Source organism: Neltuma alba, unplaced genomic scaffold (genome assembly GCF_004799145.2).
Source record: "Neltuma alba isolate B1F8T4 unplaced genomic scaffold, ASM479914v2 tig00012028_pilon, whole genome shotgun sequence".
Taxonomy (NCBI): Eukaryota; Viridiplantae; Streptophyta; class Magnoliopsida; order Fabales; family Fabaceae; genus Neltuma; species Neltuma alba.
The window spans coordinates 54566-68807 of record NW_021636595.1 but is presented as its reverse complement, the minus strand read 5'-3'; the positions used below and the strand labels follow the sequence as shown (position 1 = coordinate 68807).

Genomic DNA, 14242 nt, shown 5'->3' with positions numbered 1-14242 from the left:
AATAATTAAGTTACGATACAATATCGTGTTTCCAAGTACAGATTCACTTTTTAAGAATTCTCCGCAGAAAAACTCTAAACAAGACGCGACATCAAACTCATTAAATTTGCAACCAATTCAAATCACCTCTTCCACTAAAAATGACCCCAAACAAACAAGCTCCAAGAAAATCTCATGTTCTTCTTTTTGGTACCCTCTTATTAGAAACAATCCTATTCGAAACACTGTCAGGCACTAAATATAGGTACCTCTCCTAACGTGGATTCGAACTTTAGTTCACCATATTATAGAAGACTAATTCTTTTTGTTAGACCCAACTCCAGTTGGTAAAATCTCAAATTGGTGTCAGAAAATGAAGAGTGTTGGAGATTTGGGAGGCTGATGTTGAGCAATAAAGTGTTTGTACCGTAAAGCAGAGTCTTGTGGTTCTATTGAGAGTGCCATATATAATGCACATGATAAAGCCCAAACCTCACACTGCATCCATATTTCCACTCAAAGTTGTCCAACAATGACCATACAAAATACCCTCTCACATCTGCTCCTTTCCTGATCATTTATTAATTTCACAGTTTTACTTTCAAAACTATAATTAGCAGAAAAGAAAAAAAAATTTAATGATAATTCGATCATATATAATAAATAGAGTCGTTCATAATTGGATGTGCAATTGTAATAATACCTTATGGCTGTGGCCAAGGAATTCAAGTAACTACTTAAGTAGTTCACTCTTTGGACATCATGGATTATGTCTCTTGTGGTTGGGCTCGGATCTTCTATCTCTCCATATCCTACAACGCATTAAGAAAAGAAACCATATAAATATGATTATGAACAAATATATAATGTTTATAATTTTATCACTAGATATGACATTTTGGCTCAGATGATCTAAATTTATAAGATGAAGAGTTAAAGGGTTCGCCCAATCATATTTGTTCTTAAACTATTCTTTCAGGAACACTGCATGTCCTAAACTATTAAGCATGACAATGTTCCTATTAAACATTTTAAAATGTAGCATGTAGTCACTGTCGTTAATAAATGTTAACTTTTTTTTTTGGGTGAACTAATAAATGTTAACTACATTTTGTAATATACATCGGGTATTTCACAAAAAGGTTAGACTACGAGGGGGGAAAAGGAGATTTGAAATTACCTTGAGTGCTTCTGAAAATAATCAAATACAACCGAAGAGAGATAATATCGTAAAAATATTGAGATACATAGATTATTTTTTTTGCCAATAAAAAAATAACTGAATATTGATTGGTGACATTATAATTAATATAAAAATTGATTTTAGTTGTACTCACCATTTTCTGTAATGAACATTGGTAGATTATTATACCTCTCCTTTATATATACAATCATCTTTTCCATTCCTTGAGGATGAACATACAGCCAAGCAACTGCAGTCTGCATAATTTACATATATTAATCATAATTACTTTGATTTGCAGAGGTGTTAATCAGGACAAGACATGCATATTATTTATTATTATATATTACTAATTTTTTTAATGAAAATATAATATTTGAGAACAAGGCCGGCCTATGCACCAATTTGTTTCTTGAAAAATATCAATATATATGTATAGATATGCATTCCAGAAATTAGTTTCTTTATTCTAAATTTAGACTCTATTATACTTGGACTTAAATCCATTCTTCATTATTTTGTTATTATTTTCCATATGCTTCTTCCTATCCTTATTCTCCCTATCCATCTAAGTCGTGACATCTTATCTTATTTCAGTTATTTGTGATTGTATTGGTAGTTTTAGTTATGAAAAACAACTTTGAGAAAACAATATAAAAGCAATCATATTTCCCTCGGGCATTTGATGAATGTATAAATAAAGCATTAATTAAGCTTATTTATGAAAAAATAAAAATATTTTTGAATTGATGGAATGATTGTTCAATTATTTCTATAGAGTAAATTTCTTACAGTGTTAAAAAATAAGAAAACTATTCAACACTTTATAATAAATATTGGAATTAAATACTATAAATAATGCACGGTTTTCATAAATTTTAAAGGCTGAAAATGTATACCGTATATATTACTAATAGGCATTATTAGTCCTAATGGAAGGGATTTTGGTTGTTTGAACACAAGATCTCAAATTTGAATGTGTGAATGTAGAAAACTCTTTTGAGAGAGTTATCCCTAATTAAACTTGACAATACTTAAATATGATTCTATCAAGTAGTCATACAAAAAATACATCACATATTATTCAGAGTCTCATACCTGATCTCCGAGGAAGATTCCATTCCTCTGATGAGCTTAAAGGGCAAAACCCTCAGTTTTGGAAGCTCCTAAACCGGGTTCACACTCAGAAAAGATGCAATCTTTTGCATATATAATAGCTTGTGTAATGATTCACCCCACTGAAATCTATTCCATTATTCTCGAGTCTTTCCACTTCATACTTTGAAAATTCTGGGAGGTCATGCCCTAAAATTTCCTTCATTTCTGATGGATACTTCCCCCATATAATTGGGTCCAAGACCCTTCATTATCATATATTATATTAAACAATTTCTCCATAAATTTATGTTTAATACAATTAAATGGTAGCTTTCATATTTACCAGTTGAAGTAAAATTACTGAGCTCTCTCAGCTGCTGACTCGTCTTCTGATGAGTTACTAAAGGGCTCGAACCATATTGCATTGATCACAATTCCAATTTTACCTTCTTGTTTTTCCTGAGTTGCCAAACAATACATTTAATTAGAGGCACTACGTACATATTTTAAATTTTTTTCAGTCTTTAATATAAAACTTAGATAATTAATTTGCATATATTAAAAAAATTATTTAAATTAGTTATTTATAACAAATAGTTTTTCTAGAATACCCCTTTTAATTATGTGCATTGTAACTATTCTAGACATAAACCCTCTTATCATATACAATCAATAGAGATATTTTTGGAAAAAAATTACAAAATTTGAAAAAAAAATGAATTGGAGTCTTATATTTAGAACCAAATTGTGAATCTTTCATTTGACTTTTATATTTAAGAGCGGAGGTAGTAACATGAATCATTCACAAATGACATTGAAAATTAGGGTACCTGGTATTTGGTTCTGTACGTAGAGGTGAACAGTAGAAACATGGGATAAGATAAGGTTGTGGGCAGCAACAAAAGGGTCCTTCTCAGAATTGCCATGGCTGCAATTTCCGAAAGAAGCAGAGCAACTGGAAGGAGGCCAAATCCCTCTTCTATACCCATTAATCACTGCTACATTAGGCTCGTTTAAGGTAACCCACTTCTTCACTCTGTCCCCAAACTTCTTAAAGCATATTTCTGCATAGTACTTGAAATCCTGCCTGATCAAAACATCCTTAATCTTCATTAATTTCATCATTCTTCATTCATCATAATATTCTAAGTATTGTATGGTAAAATGATCAGAAAGTTTGGCTCACTGAATTTTAGGACTCAGCCTTGCGTTATATCTGTCTTCAAGTTCCTGAGGTATGTCAAAGTGTGCTAATGTCACGAACGGCTTTATTCCTGAATACATAAAATGAAACCTAACATGTAATTTTTTTAGGGTGGGTCCACCGTCCGATCTTGTGGGTTTGTTTATTGACAAATAGGACTCCTAATGTGAAAAGTGAATTGAGATAAATCATAAAAATTACGTGATTGACCTTTCCTAAGAATGGCATTAATGAGGAAATCATAATGTTCAAGTCCTTGTTTGTTCACCTTGCCAAATCTTCCCTCTGTTAGGAAAAGAAAAAGAGTCCTTTAAAAATTTTATTGGTGAGAATGACCTGATAAATTTTTATACCCAGAAAGTATTATGTTGCAAATTTTGTACACAAGTACTACCAGTATTTTGATTTAAGTATTTTTCGACAATAAAATTTTTAAAGGTAATTGATAGTTAGTTAAGTTCCACTTTAATTCCCGTTATAAGACACCTCTAACCATCACTTCACGAGAACCAAAGAAAGATGGACGAGTCACTAAATCTGTTTGAAAATTTAAAAAAAAATCAAATTTACCCTGATTTAAAATAATGAATTACATCTTGAAAGGCTAAAAGAAGAATTGCATCAAACTTTAAGTATGAGTTCAGGTAAAAAAAAACTTTAAATATGAGTAATCTTAAAAACCCCCTTTTTTTTTTTTCTTGATGTTATCATCATCTGGATCCTATTACTAAATACTATCTCAGGTCTTTAATATAAGAGCTAGTTGACTAATTTGAGTAAATTAAAGAAGTTTGTTAAGTTAGTTATTTGTAATAATTAGGTATTCTCTTTTTTAAAATACCTTTGCTAATCATGTGTTAGCTAAAACTACCATTTGATTGAACATCTAACATGCGTAACTATTATAAAGACTATTTTGAAAAAAAAATGAATAAATATGAGAGACAAAGTAGATTGAGATCTTATATTTAGAACTAAATTAAAAGTCAACTAGCTTTTATATTAAAGACAAGAGATAACATGTGAATAACCAACTAATCCAGTTCAGGATTTATGGCTGAGAATGCTTTATATGGGAGTTGGAGGTTGAAAGTTAGATAATGAGAAAAGGAAAAACTTACTGGGTAAAATTCTGGCCCAAGATATAGAAAAGCGATAACTGTTTACTCCAATATCCTCTATAAGATCCACATCTTCCTGTGTTTTCCGCCGCCAAATCAAATAAGTAACAAACTGAGATTGGCAATTTCTCTTCATGATTTTTCTTTCGGGCCATAGCCTGTGTGAATAATATAAGCATAATTGAAAAACATTATTTATTGCAAGACCGTTTAAAAATTGTTTGAAACTTTTTCCCCCCTTAAATACCCTTATAGTGTAAGGATGTCTAACCTTAACTAAATTTATTAATTCTATGAAATGGTTTAAGACTTTAAAAAACGGGTTTTTGGCTATTAAGCTTAGAATAAGTTCACATACGCTTTTTTTATTTTTAATATTTTTTATTGAAGATAATTGATGAGATATGATTAACATCAAATATGATTTATTATTTATCAATGAAATGTTAAAAGCCAAATAGAAAGAATTAAATCAACTATGATACTGTGTGTGTTTATATATATGTCTTATTAATGGCAAAATATATGTACGTGTCTGTCTTATTATGCAGTATATATCTTCCTAGTCTATAAATGGTTATATTAATAATTTAGTTTACTTGTAGTTTATAAATTAAATAAGATAACAAAAAGGTGAAAAATAATTAATATGTGAGGGGTATGATTATTAGTTAGAAGTGAATTATTTGTGGGGCACTTTAATTAATCATCAAGAGGCGATACGAAAATACAGATGGGGGAAGGAAATGATGGGACAAAAAGAGAAATTGACCAGTGGGGCTGCCCATTTGTCCATTCAGTCCCTCTTAATCACTTTACGAATCATGAGTAGCTTTTGTATTCCATGTAATTTCATTCTAATGATTAAAATGTAATTTTAATGGTTCACATTTTTTACATAGGCTTATTCATTATATCATTTTTCTATATTACAAACATTTTATTATTTTTATACTTTGAAAAGAACAAGATAATTAAGCACTGTGTTCAATCATGTTTGTATTTACTATAATTGGTATGATTAATTTCTATCATGAAACGATCTGAATTTCCTGAGCTCCTTGAAGTATATTTTAGGAGTTGACAATGAACATGCACTTGTTTTTATTTTCCTGTTATATATACTTAGGGCTTGTTTGGGATTATGATTGGGATTTTCAAAAGCACTTATTTACATAATTGGACATAAAACTCTTATTACATACTTATCTTAAATTTTATAAATCACGATTGAAACGTTACGTTTAAAGGATTGTAACACCATTCCAAACAAGCCCTCAGTAATATGTTTGGTATATAGAGAAGTTCTTGGAGGGTAAGAAAGAGAACAGGAGGGAAAATGTTTTTACTGTACGTGGTAATTGAAAAAAAAATGAAAAATGGTTTTTTTTAAGAAAAACAAATTCTTATGCTTATAGGTGAGAAATTTCCATTCTCATTTCTTTCGCACGTTCATGTTATGCCAAACAGACAGTGAAATATTTTGAAATCTAATAAACTAAGTATATATTTTTTTTATTTATAAGTCACTTTCAATGTGTTTCACAGAAGCTAAGAGAAATATTAAACTTCATTAACTCTACCTTAAAATTTGACAACTTTTCAATTTTATCCCTATTTAATATGTATACTTTTCAAGAAAATAACAATTTAGATGATAATAAATGAAGAGTAAAATAGTATATTCATGCTAAATATTTAATGATATGACTTGTAAATTTAAAAAAAAAAAAAGACTTCTGTATGTCATGTAAATAAAACTACAGGAGTCACTAACACTTAGAAGTAGTTGATATTACCAAAAAGAGAAACTAAACTTAATAGAGTATTCATACCAAAAAGAGAAAGATAAAGCTGATAGAAGATATTGATACCTGATAACGATGATATTCATCAACAGCAATATCTCCATTAGTTCCATCCATTATGTTACCTGAAAAGGACAACAATATAATATAATATAGCTCTCTACTTCATTAGTTTCTAATTAGGTTTCTGGACGTGGACCATCAAAGCCATCATCATACTGGGAAGTTCATCATTAAAGAAACAGAAAACCTGGTCTATGAGTGAAAACATCCCAGTTACTCAGTCCCTTCCCATCACTCAAGAAAGCTCCTTCAACCTGCAAACCGAGACACGCACAAATATATATGATGATGATCAAAACCCTTGATTTCCATTCATATATATGTCATGTTTAAATTGTAATATATGAAGAACTGGGAAAAACAAAATAGAAAATGAACCTGGTAAGAGGAAGATGCAGTTCCGAAGAGAAAATTACTGGGAAAAGTAGGAGACGATTCTAAATTCTGGTTCATGGATAGAACATTAGTCGCACTATAAGCTGCCATGAAAATTGACAACCATAAGCTTAAGGTGAAGAGACGAGAATTTCGAAGCAGACATGATACTGCAAACTCCATTCTTATCTTATGATCCTGTCTTTCTGTGTGTGTGTTGTGTGTGTGTGTGTGTGTGTGTGTGTGTTACGCATATATACATCACTTCTGAGTTCGTCATGAGTGAGAAGTGAAGAATATTAGTGATTATTATAAACTGACAAGGACGAGACTAATTACTGTCATAACTCAAAATTTGACATGCAACCATCAATTCTTAAGGGCTGTCCAAATGACCTTGGAGTTTTGAGAGAAAGTTTAATTAATTTGAATTTAGGAGAATAAGAAGGGAAAAAATTGGACATTATTTATCATTTAAACTAGTTTAATTTCTGCATACATTAAAGGGTTTCACAAATAAATCACACTATCTACAATTATGACTTCTTGGACATTTTATACTTTAAACTAACGATACTGATATAGATAATAGTAAAATCAATTGATAATATATTGAACAGGTCTCAGCTTCCTATATACTACCTCCGGTCCTTAATATAACACTTCATTTGACTTTTATTTTGGTTCTAATTATAAGATCCCAATCCACTTTGTCTATCATATTTATGCATTTTTTTTTCAAGATAGTTCTTCTAATAATGGTAATTCTAGCCAGTACACTTGATTAGTAAGGATATTTTAGAAAAGACAACACCTATTTATTACAAATAACTAATTTAACTTATTTTCTTAACCTCTTCAAATTAGCCAACTAGCTTTTATAATTAGGACTGGAGATACTATTTGATATGAATGTTACTGATAATTATATTGCTATATTAGTGATACTGATAATCTAAAACATTACTCTGGGTCCTCATTATACTTTTAATTAACTGGCCCCATGGTTTTTAAAATAGGATTTTGATTTCATAGTTGAATTTTAACTAGTAGTGGACTAAATAATGATGGAGTGAAAAACCCAATCAGATTGGCCACAGGCATAACAACAGGGGAGCTAAAATAATATAGACTGGAAAAGTCTATCATTTATTGCAAAAGGATTTGATGTTGCATTGTTAGGAATAAATCAAATCCGATACGCAATCTGGAAAGTTTTGGAAGATAGACAACGAAAGCTAGTTTGATTGCAACATTTTTGGAAACTGGCAATCAACTTGTCAAGAATCCTACAATCATTAAGAAGCTGACCTTCCTCAATATTCATGGTGGAATCTGGAAGGACACGAACTCGTGACTCTTTTAGAGAAACTAAAGGTGCGTGCCGATAAAGAACCCATACTGCAACAAAAAGGAAAGGAAAAGTACCCGTTGGTGATTGAAGGCGTTCATGAGAAAAATTTTACCATCCTTGTGATTCTATTCATCTTGACCAGGATTAGTTGGAGTTTAATATGATTTTTCACTTTGAAAAAAAAAATAGAGTTGTACAGAAATTAGATATGTGAGGAAAGAAAATGGAAGCATGGAAGCCACACATTCAAAGAAAATGATTTGAATGAAGAAATCGATCAAGTATTTGAAGTGCAAAAGATTGAATCTCTCCAACGGCTCACCAGCTAGCTCATTGAAGGACATAGAGGCCAGTTAGTTTCCTTGAAGACATAGGCCATAACGATACATAGCATCCCACTCTAAGCGGCCCAATTACTATTTACATTTTTTCCTGTTATAAAAAATTTAGATGAATTAAGTCTCATAATTTATCAGGGTCAGAATATGCCTTTAGGTTCAGAAAATGTTTTAAAAAGTACTTACAAATCTTATGGGTTATGAACCAACACTTACCAACTGAATCAACTCTTATTTACATTTACCATTTATATTTCATTGCTTGGCAAGACACATTTCTTTTGGTACAAAAGAGGCCAGAGCCCAATTACAAGAAACTAGATAGACTGGTACCAGCCCCCAAACTCTCTTTCTGCACAAGTATCGCAAGGTTCCCTGGACAAACTTCATACAAAGATGTCTCTGCAATTCCTTTCTTCGCCAACGCATCTGCAACCGTGTTACAATCTCTAGAAATATGCACCAACTTGACTTCCCTTGGCAAAACACATTTTGAAATTGCGCAAACACCGATTCATCCCCCTTCAAGTGTTGCATGTTCGGCCTCACTTGCTTTGATCCAATGACTGAATTGACATTTGAACACCACATTGTCTGGTTTCCAACAGAATGACCTGACTCAGAATAACTTAGTCAAATAGTATTGGGCTAACGGAGTTGTTGGGTTGGATGAATATCATGAGCTCATTTGCATTTGTTATGCTTTGGGCCACGGCTGCCGAACAAAACACATTCTTTAACTCTATTACAATTATCATTATTTATTGCCTTTAATTCAAAAGGTCAAAAAATAGCAGTGATTTTGTCATTCATGAACTTTCAAGCCTCAAAATGTCTGAAACATCATTGTTATTCCATTCAAGTACATCTCGCTCAGCCTTTAGATTGCAGAAAGAAAGAAGAAAAAGGAAGGAAGATCATCTACAGTGGCAACCAGACTCAAAGCGTGATTATAAATTCTAACTATCGCCTCCCAAGATTAGTGAAATTGGCATAAAAGTCCCATTGACCGCAATAATTCTTCTTCTTCAACTTCAATTGTGATCATTGACACTTCCAGCTTAAACCACTCTCTTCATCTCCTGTGTCACATGGCAGCTTCAGTTTACTGCTTAGCCTGCTCAGAATCATATTAGAAATGTTAGTCATATCCCAAACATATGTAATAACTTTTCTGTAGAGGTTCTGTCATCAAATTGTGTTATTAATTGAGGTGTTCTTGCACATCCTATTATGACTTCGTTTGCTTTTAGGAGTTACATTATAGTTACTCTGTTTTTCCCCACTCGAGAGATATGAACAAGCGTTTACATCATATTTGTAGGGTACAAAGAATCAAAATCAGCTTTCGGGGAAGCGACAAATCACCTGTGAATAGAGGAAGGTGCCCAGAATTGCAATGGCAGCCCCAAGGGCGTTGACAGGTTGAACTGGAGTGTGGAAGATAAGGATGGAAGAGACAATCACGGAGATTCTCTTCATTGTGTTCCCAACACTGAATGTCAAGGGAGATATTTGATCAAGAGACATGTAAGACACTTGATTGTACAAGTGGTAGAAGACACTCTGGGCAACCACCCACCTGTAAAATTTCGAACCAGAATCCATTTGTTATGTTGCGTCCAAGAAGAAAACTGATAACTAGAATGAAATTCTACCAATTGCAAGTGATTAAGAGGCTAGAGAAAACAAACAATGATCAGATAGTCACATTGTTTTGCTTACCAAACGAAATTGGGACCAATCTGAGACACAGCCGTTTGCCAGCCAGCAGCCCACATTTTGGGACCTTCCACAGCAATGGCAAAAGGTGTGAGAATCAATAGAGACATCATTGAAAGGCAAGCATAGTAGTTCATTCCGCTAACTGACATCCCCTTCATTCCCTTCTTTGAGAATATGTTTCGGAACACAAATGCCAAATTTGATACCATAGCGCCCATAAAACCTGAAACACAGAGTTTTGTACTTAGAGCATGGAAACAAATGGGATCAGAATCACAAGCTCAACATCATATTGGAACATGTAATGAGCCGGGAATTTTGTCTTTGTGGACAAGTAATTTGCTTACCAGTCATGTTGAAGTTAAGTTCAGTGACTGCAGCAAGTGCACAACCACCAATAATTGGAATCAGAGACATGTAAACTGGCAAAGGGAATGCCTCTCCAAGCAAGAGCCTAGAGACCAAGACACTGAAAGCTGGCTCTCCACTCTTGATGATGTGGGTGAATGAAACTGCAACTTTTGACATACTCACAGTTGCTGCAACATGCCCAATTGTGTGGGCCACAGCCACCTGCATAATCAACTTTCCCGGTGAGTCCTAAACAATAATCCTTCACATCAACCCACTTTTTGATGGCTGTGAACACAGAAAGTGACTCAGATGAGGCCTCATTTTTTCTGAGGTTAGACTTCAAAATGGGTTAGGACAAAACTTTGCAAGGTCTTAAAGCTATTGCTATCAAGTTATTTTAACGTTAGCAGTAATATGTGGATCTCACAAAATTTAATTTTGACATAACTGCATGAATGGTCATGATTAACTCAGTCAAAATTTGATTTCTACCAATTATTTTTCCAAACTCATGAGCTTAAAGCTATTAGAGACAGTCCATAATAGGCTTATTATAACCTCTTAATTATTATTAATTCTAGATCACATACTTGTAGCATGATTGATTGCGTGTCAATCAAGAAATCTGGGGAAAAAAGGGATTGACTTACCGGAAGCAGGGCCTTCCAAAAATTCAAATCAACTTTGGGGGCTTCCGCAATCCTTGTGGTCCATGAGATCAACATCATAAGAGAACCAGCGGCCAGAGACAGAGTGGAAGTAAGCCATGGGTAAGGAAACGCGTTGAGAACCTTCTTATTGTAAATATTGAACACAACATTCAAAGCCCACCAAGTGGCGAAGTACAAGCCAATCTTGAGCTTCTGAGCAGCCTCCATCTGAGCCTGTTCATCAGGCAGTTCGATGTTAATCTCAATGGGTCGCGACCTCTCTGCCTCATAGGCTTGGCATTCTGTAACCCTCCTTCTAGGATTTGCCAGAAATGTGAAGCTCTTAGTCGATGAAATGTAAAGGGGTTTTTGGGTAGAGATGGAGAGTTCAGTTTCTGGGTTTTGCTGGGCATTCTGAATAACAGGTAGTGTGTAAAGATGAGGCCTTGGAACAGAAAGCTTTCTGCTTGTTGAGAATGCAGAGCAGCTCAGTGAAGGTGTCGTGTACTTGATTGAAGAGATCATTATGAATGCTTCGAATTAGCTTAAGCGAAATGCGAATGAAGTAAATCTGCAGTTAACAGGAGAAAAGCTCAATGGGTATCTGAGAATCGATAAGATTTATGTTCTGGGTTGGGATCTCTTGTTTGCTTGATGGGGTTGCTTTGGAAGTATCACAATGTGGAAAGTTCAAAACTTTTAGCAATGTTGGTGAGGTAAAAGAGGTTTTGAGCTTTGGAAAGATTGGATGGCGAGAAAATCGAAGAGCAAGTGGAGGAAAGAAGGAAGAGAAAGAAGAAAATATATTTTTCTGCAGAGGAAGGGGTTCAGCAGAGGTTTATATAGGGAGGAGGAAGACTGAAGAGAGACGGCATGTGGGACTCACATGGTTGGTAACAACTAATAGTTAATTGAAATTTACTAGATTTTTGTTGTTTAAAAAATTAATTCTCCGTTGATTTTTAATATAAAATCTGTTTAACTAATTTGATTAAATTAAAAAAATTAGATAAGCTAGTTAATTATAAAAATTATGACATGTTTTTCCTAAAACATCATAATCATTTTCCTGAATGTCATCTTTTCCTCCTCTACTTGATGAAGGAGATCTATAAAGGTAATTTCAAAAAAATTGATAAATATGAAAAATAAGTTTTGTATCTAGAACTAAAATTAACTTAATAATTAGGTCCTAAATTAAGGACAGAAAGAGTACTAGATATTTTTATTAATTAAGTTCTTAAAACAGTTAAACTATCACACAGGGGGAATGCAAATTACCAGTTTTTTTTTAAAAAAAAAATCATACTTTATACTTTTGTTAAATGATTTCTAAATATAAAAGAAATTTCATATGTAATTTCATATGTTTATTAAATTAATATAACAATTAATAATAATATTGGACTTTTATAATAAGTTTATTCTTTTAAAAATACATGCTAAATCTTTGTCCTTTCTGGAGGATCGTAAGGCAATTTGTATTTCTTAATTGCTATAGTCAACAAATACCTTGCGGGCCGAGTTTGAACTTTCCACGCGGAGATAATTCTTCAAAGTCCGCATTATTTTCATGTGTAAATTAACCTTCAATTGGCCCCCATACACACACAGAAAAAATAATTATAACAGGACGAAATCGTAAATATTTCTCTGGAAGAAAGTGACATGAGATCATACGAGTCAATTTGAATCGTCCAGTTAGTCTATGGAGCAATTGCGTCATGAACATTGTGAGTGTAACGTCAACGATTCAAATTGAGTTCTGCGTACTCCTCTGGTTCTATTTATAGGACAGGAAGAGAAGATATTTTTTGATCCTATTTATAAAACAGTAAGAGAAATTTTTTATATGGATGTATAATTTTAACCCTCATTTATTATTGTGTTAATTTTGTTTACGTGAGATATAATGAATATTAAATAAGGATGAAGTTAGAAAGTTATTAAATTTTAAATGAGAGTTAATAAAGTGTAAGGTATTTTTTTTATCTATGTGAAACATACTGAAAATGCTTTATAAATAGGACCATAGGAGTATATTGTAAATTCTATGAACAAATCTCAAGGTAGGCAAGCTAGGGTGGCGCCACCGGTTGTGTAGTAGAGGAGTCGTGACGGTTGGATGATCATTGGAGACAGAGTGTCCCGCCATGGTGTGGCGGAGAAAAGGGTGGCGGAGTCTCTGGTTGGTTTCATCAGAATCCAAACTAATGATTGATGATGGTTAATAAATGAAGCGAGCAAGCCAAGCCAATTAGCGAAGCATGATGGTGCTTTACGATATGTGAGGTACAGATGAGTTTTAATTCACTTAAGCATCCTTTTTTTTTTTTTTTAATGTTGGTTTTGATTTTCCAGCCAAATGGTTTTTCTTTCATGTTTGTTTATTTGGTGGTGCCAAGTGGCATTATTTGTTTATTTTTTTCCCCCTCTCAAAGTTGGCATGGGATGAGAATTACATGAACGGATGAAAGTTGAAAATTACCAAAAAGCAAAGTGAAGAACCAATGCTTTTGAGATAGAGGAGGGGGACGCATGAATTAATAATTAGTTTTTGTCAACCTCAAAGTGAGTAAAATTTAGATTCTAATATTTACATTTGAAGCACTCAAATGATGGAACTTCAACGATTCAAATTGAGTTCTGTGTATATTGTAAATTCTACAAGCAAATCTACTCTTAACCATTGCATCCCCAAGTGTTTAGGAATTTCTCAGCTATGCTAGTATTAAAATGAATTTGAATCCTTTTCTTCATTTTAATTTCTAGTTGTATTGCCTGAATTTCTAGGCCCAACTAAAATGAAAAATATTAATAGCTCATGTGCTTAATATAAAATTTACTTTAATGGATTGACCTATAAAATAGATTTTATATTAAAAATCAGAGAGTAAAGGTAGTAATAAACAATAGTGTCAAAAACCAAATAATTGGAACCTAAAATTTTATGGGTTAATATGTAAATTTTTCTTTGAAGTTTCCATTCA

The 14242-nt window shown here is 32.9% G+C and overlaps 1 protein-coding gene and 1 pseudogene across 1 annotated transcript; both read right to left on the bottom strand.

Annotated features, from left to right (window-relative positions):
* Window positions 1-345: 345 nt before the first annotated feature.
* Window positions 346-7014, bottom strand: LOC114721305 (beta-glucosidase 46-like; annotated as a pseudogene).
* Window positions 7015-9303: 2289 nt separating this feature from the next.
* On the bottom strand, window positions 9304-12059 carry LOC114721300 (glucose-6-phosphate/phosphate translocator 2, chloroplastic-like). Its single transcript, XM_028907121.1, has 5 exons — window positions 11253-12059; window positions 10596-10821; window positions 10249-10471; window positions 9892-10105; window positions 9304-9640 (listed from the first exon to the last, which is right to left on the bottom strand). The coding sequence occupies exons 1-5, from the start codon at window positions 11775-11777 to the stop codon at window positions 9629-9631; spliced, it is 1200 nt and encodes a 399-aa protein (XP_028762954.1). The 5' UTR covers window positions 11778-12059; the 3' UTR covers window positions 9304-9628.
* Window positions 12060-14242: the final 2183 nt, after the last annotated feature.

Coding starts and splice junctions, on each gene's coding strand:
- LOC114721300 (XM_028907121.1), bottom strand. CDS start 11,777: ATGATCTCTTCAATCAAGTACACGACACCTTCACTGAGCTGCTCTGCA. Junction 10,822..11,252: donor TTTGGAAGGCCCTGCTTCCG/GTAAGTCAATCC, acceptor TTGATTATGCAG/GTGGCTGTGGCCCACACAAT. Junction 10,472..10,595: donor ACTTAACTTCAACATGACTG/GTAAGCAAATTA, acceptor TCTGTGTTTCAG/GTTTTATGGGCGCTATGGTA.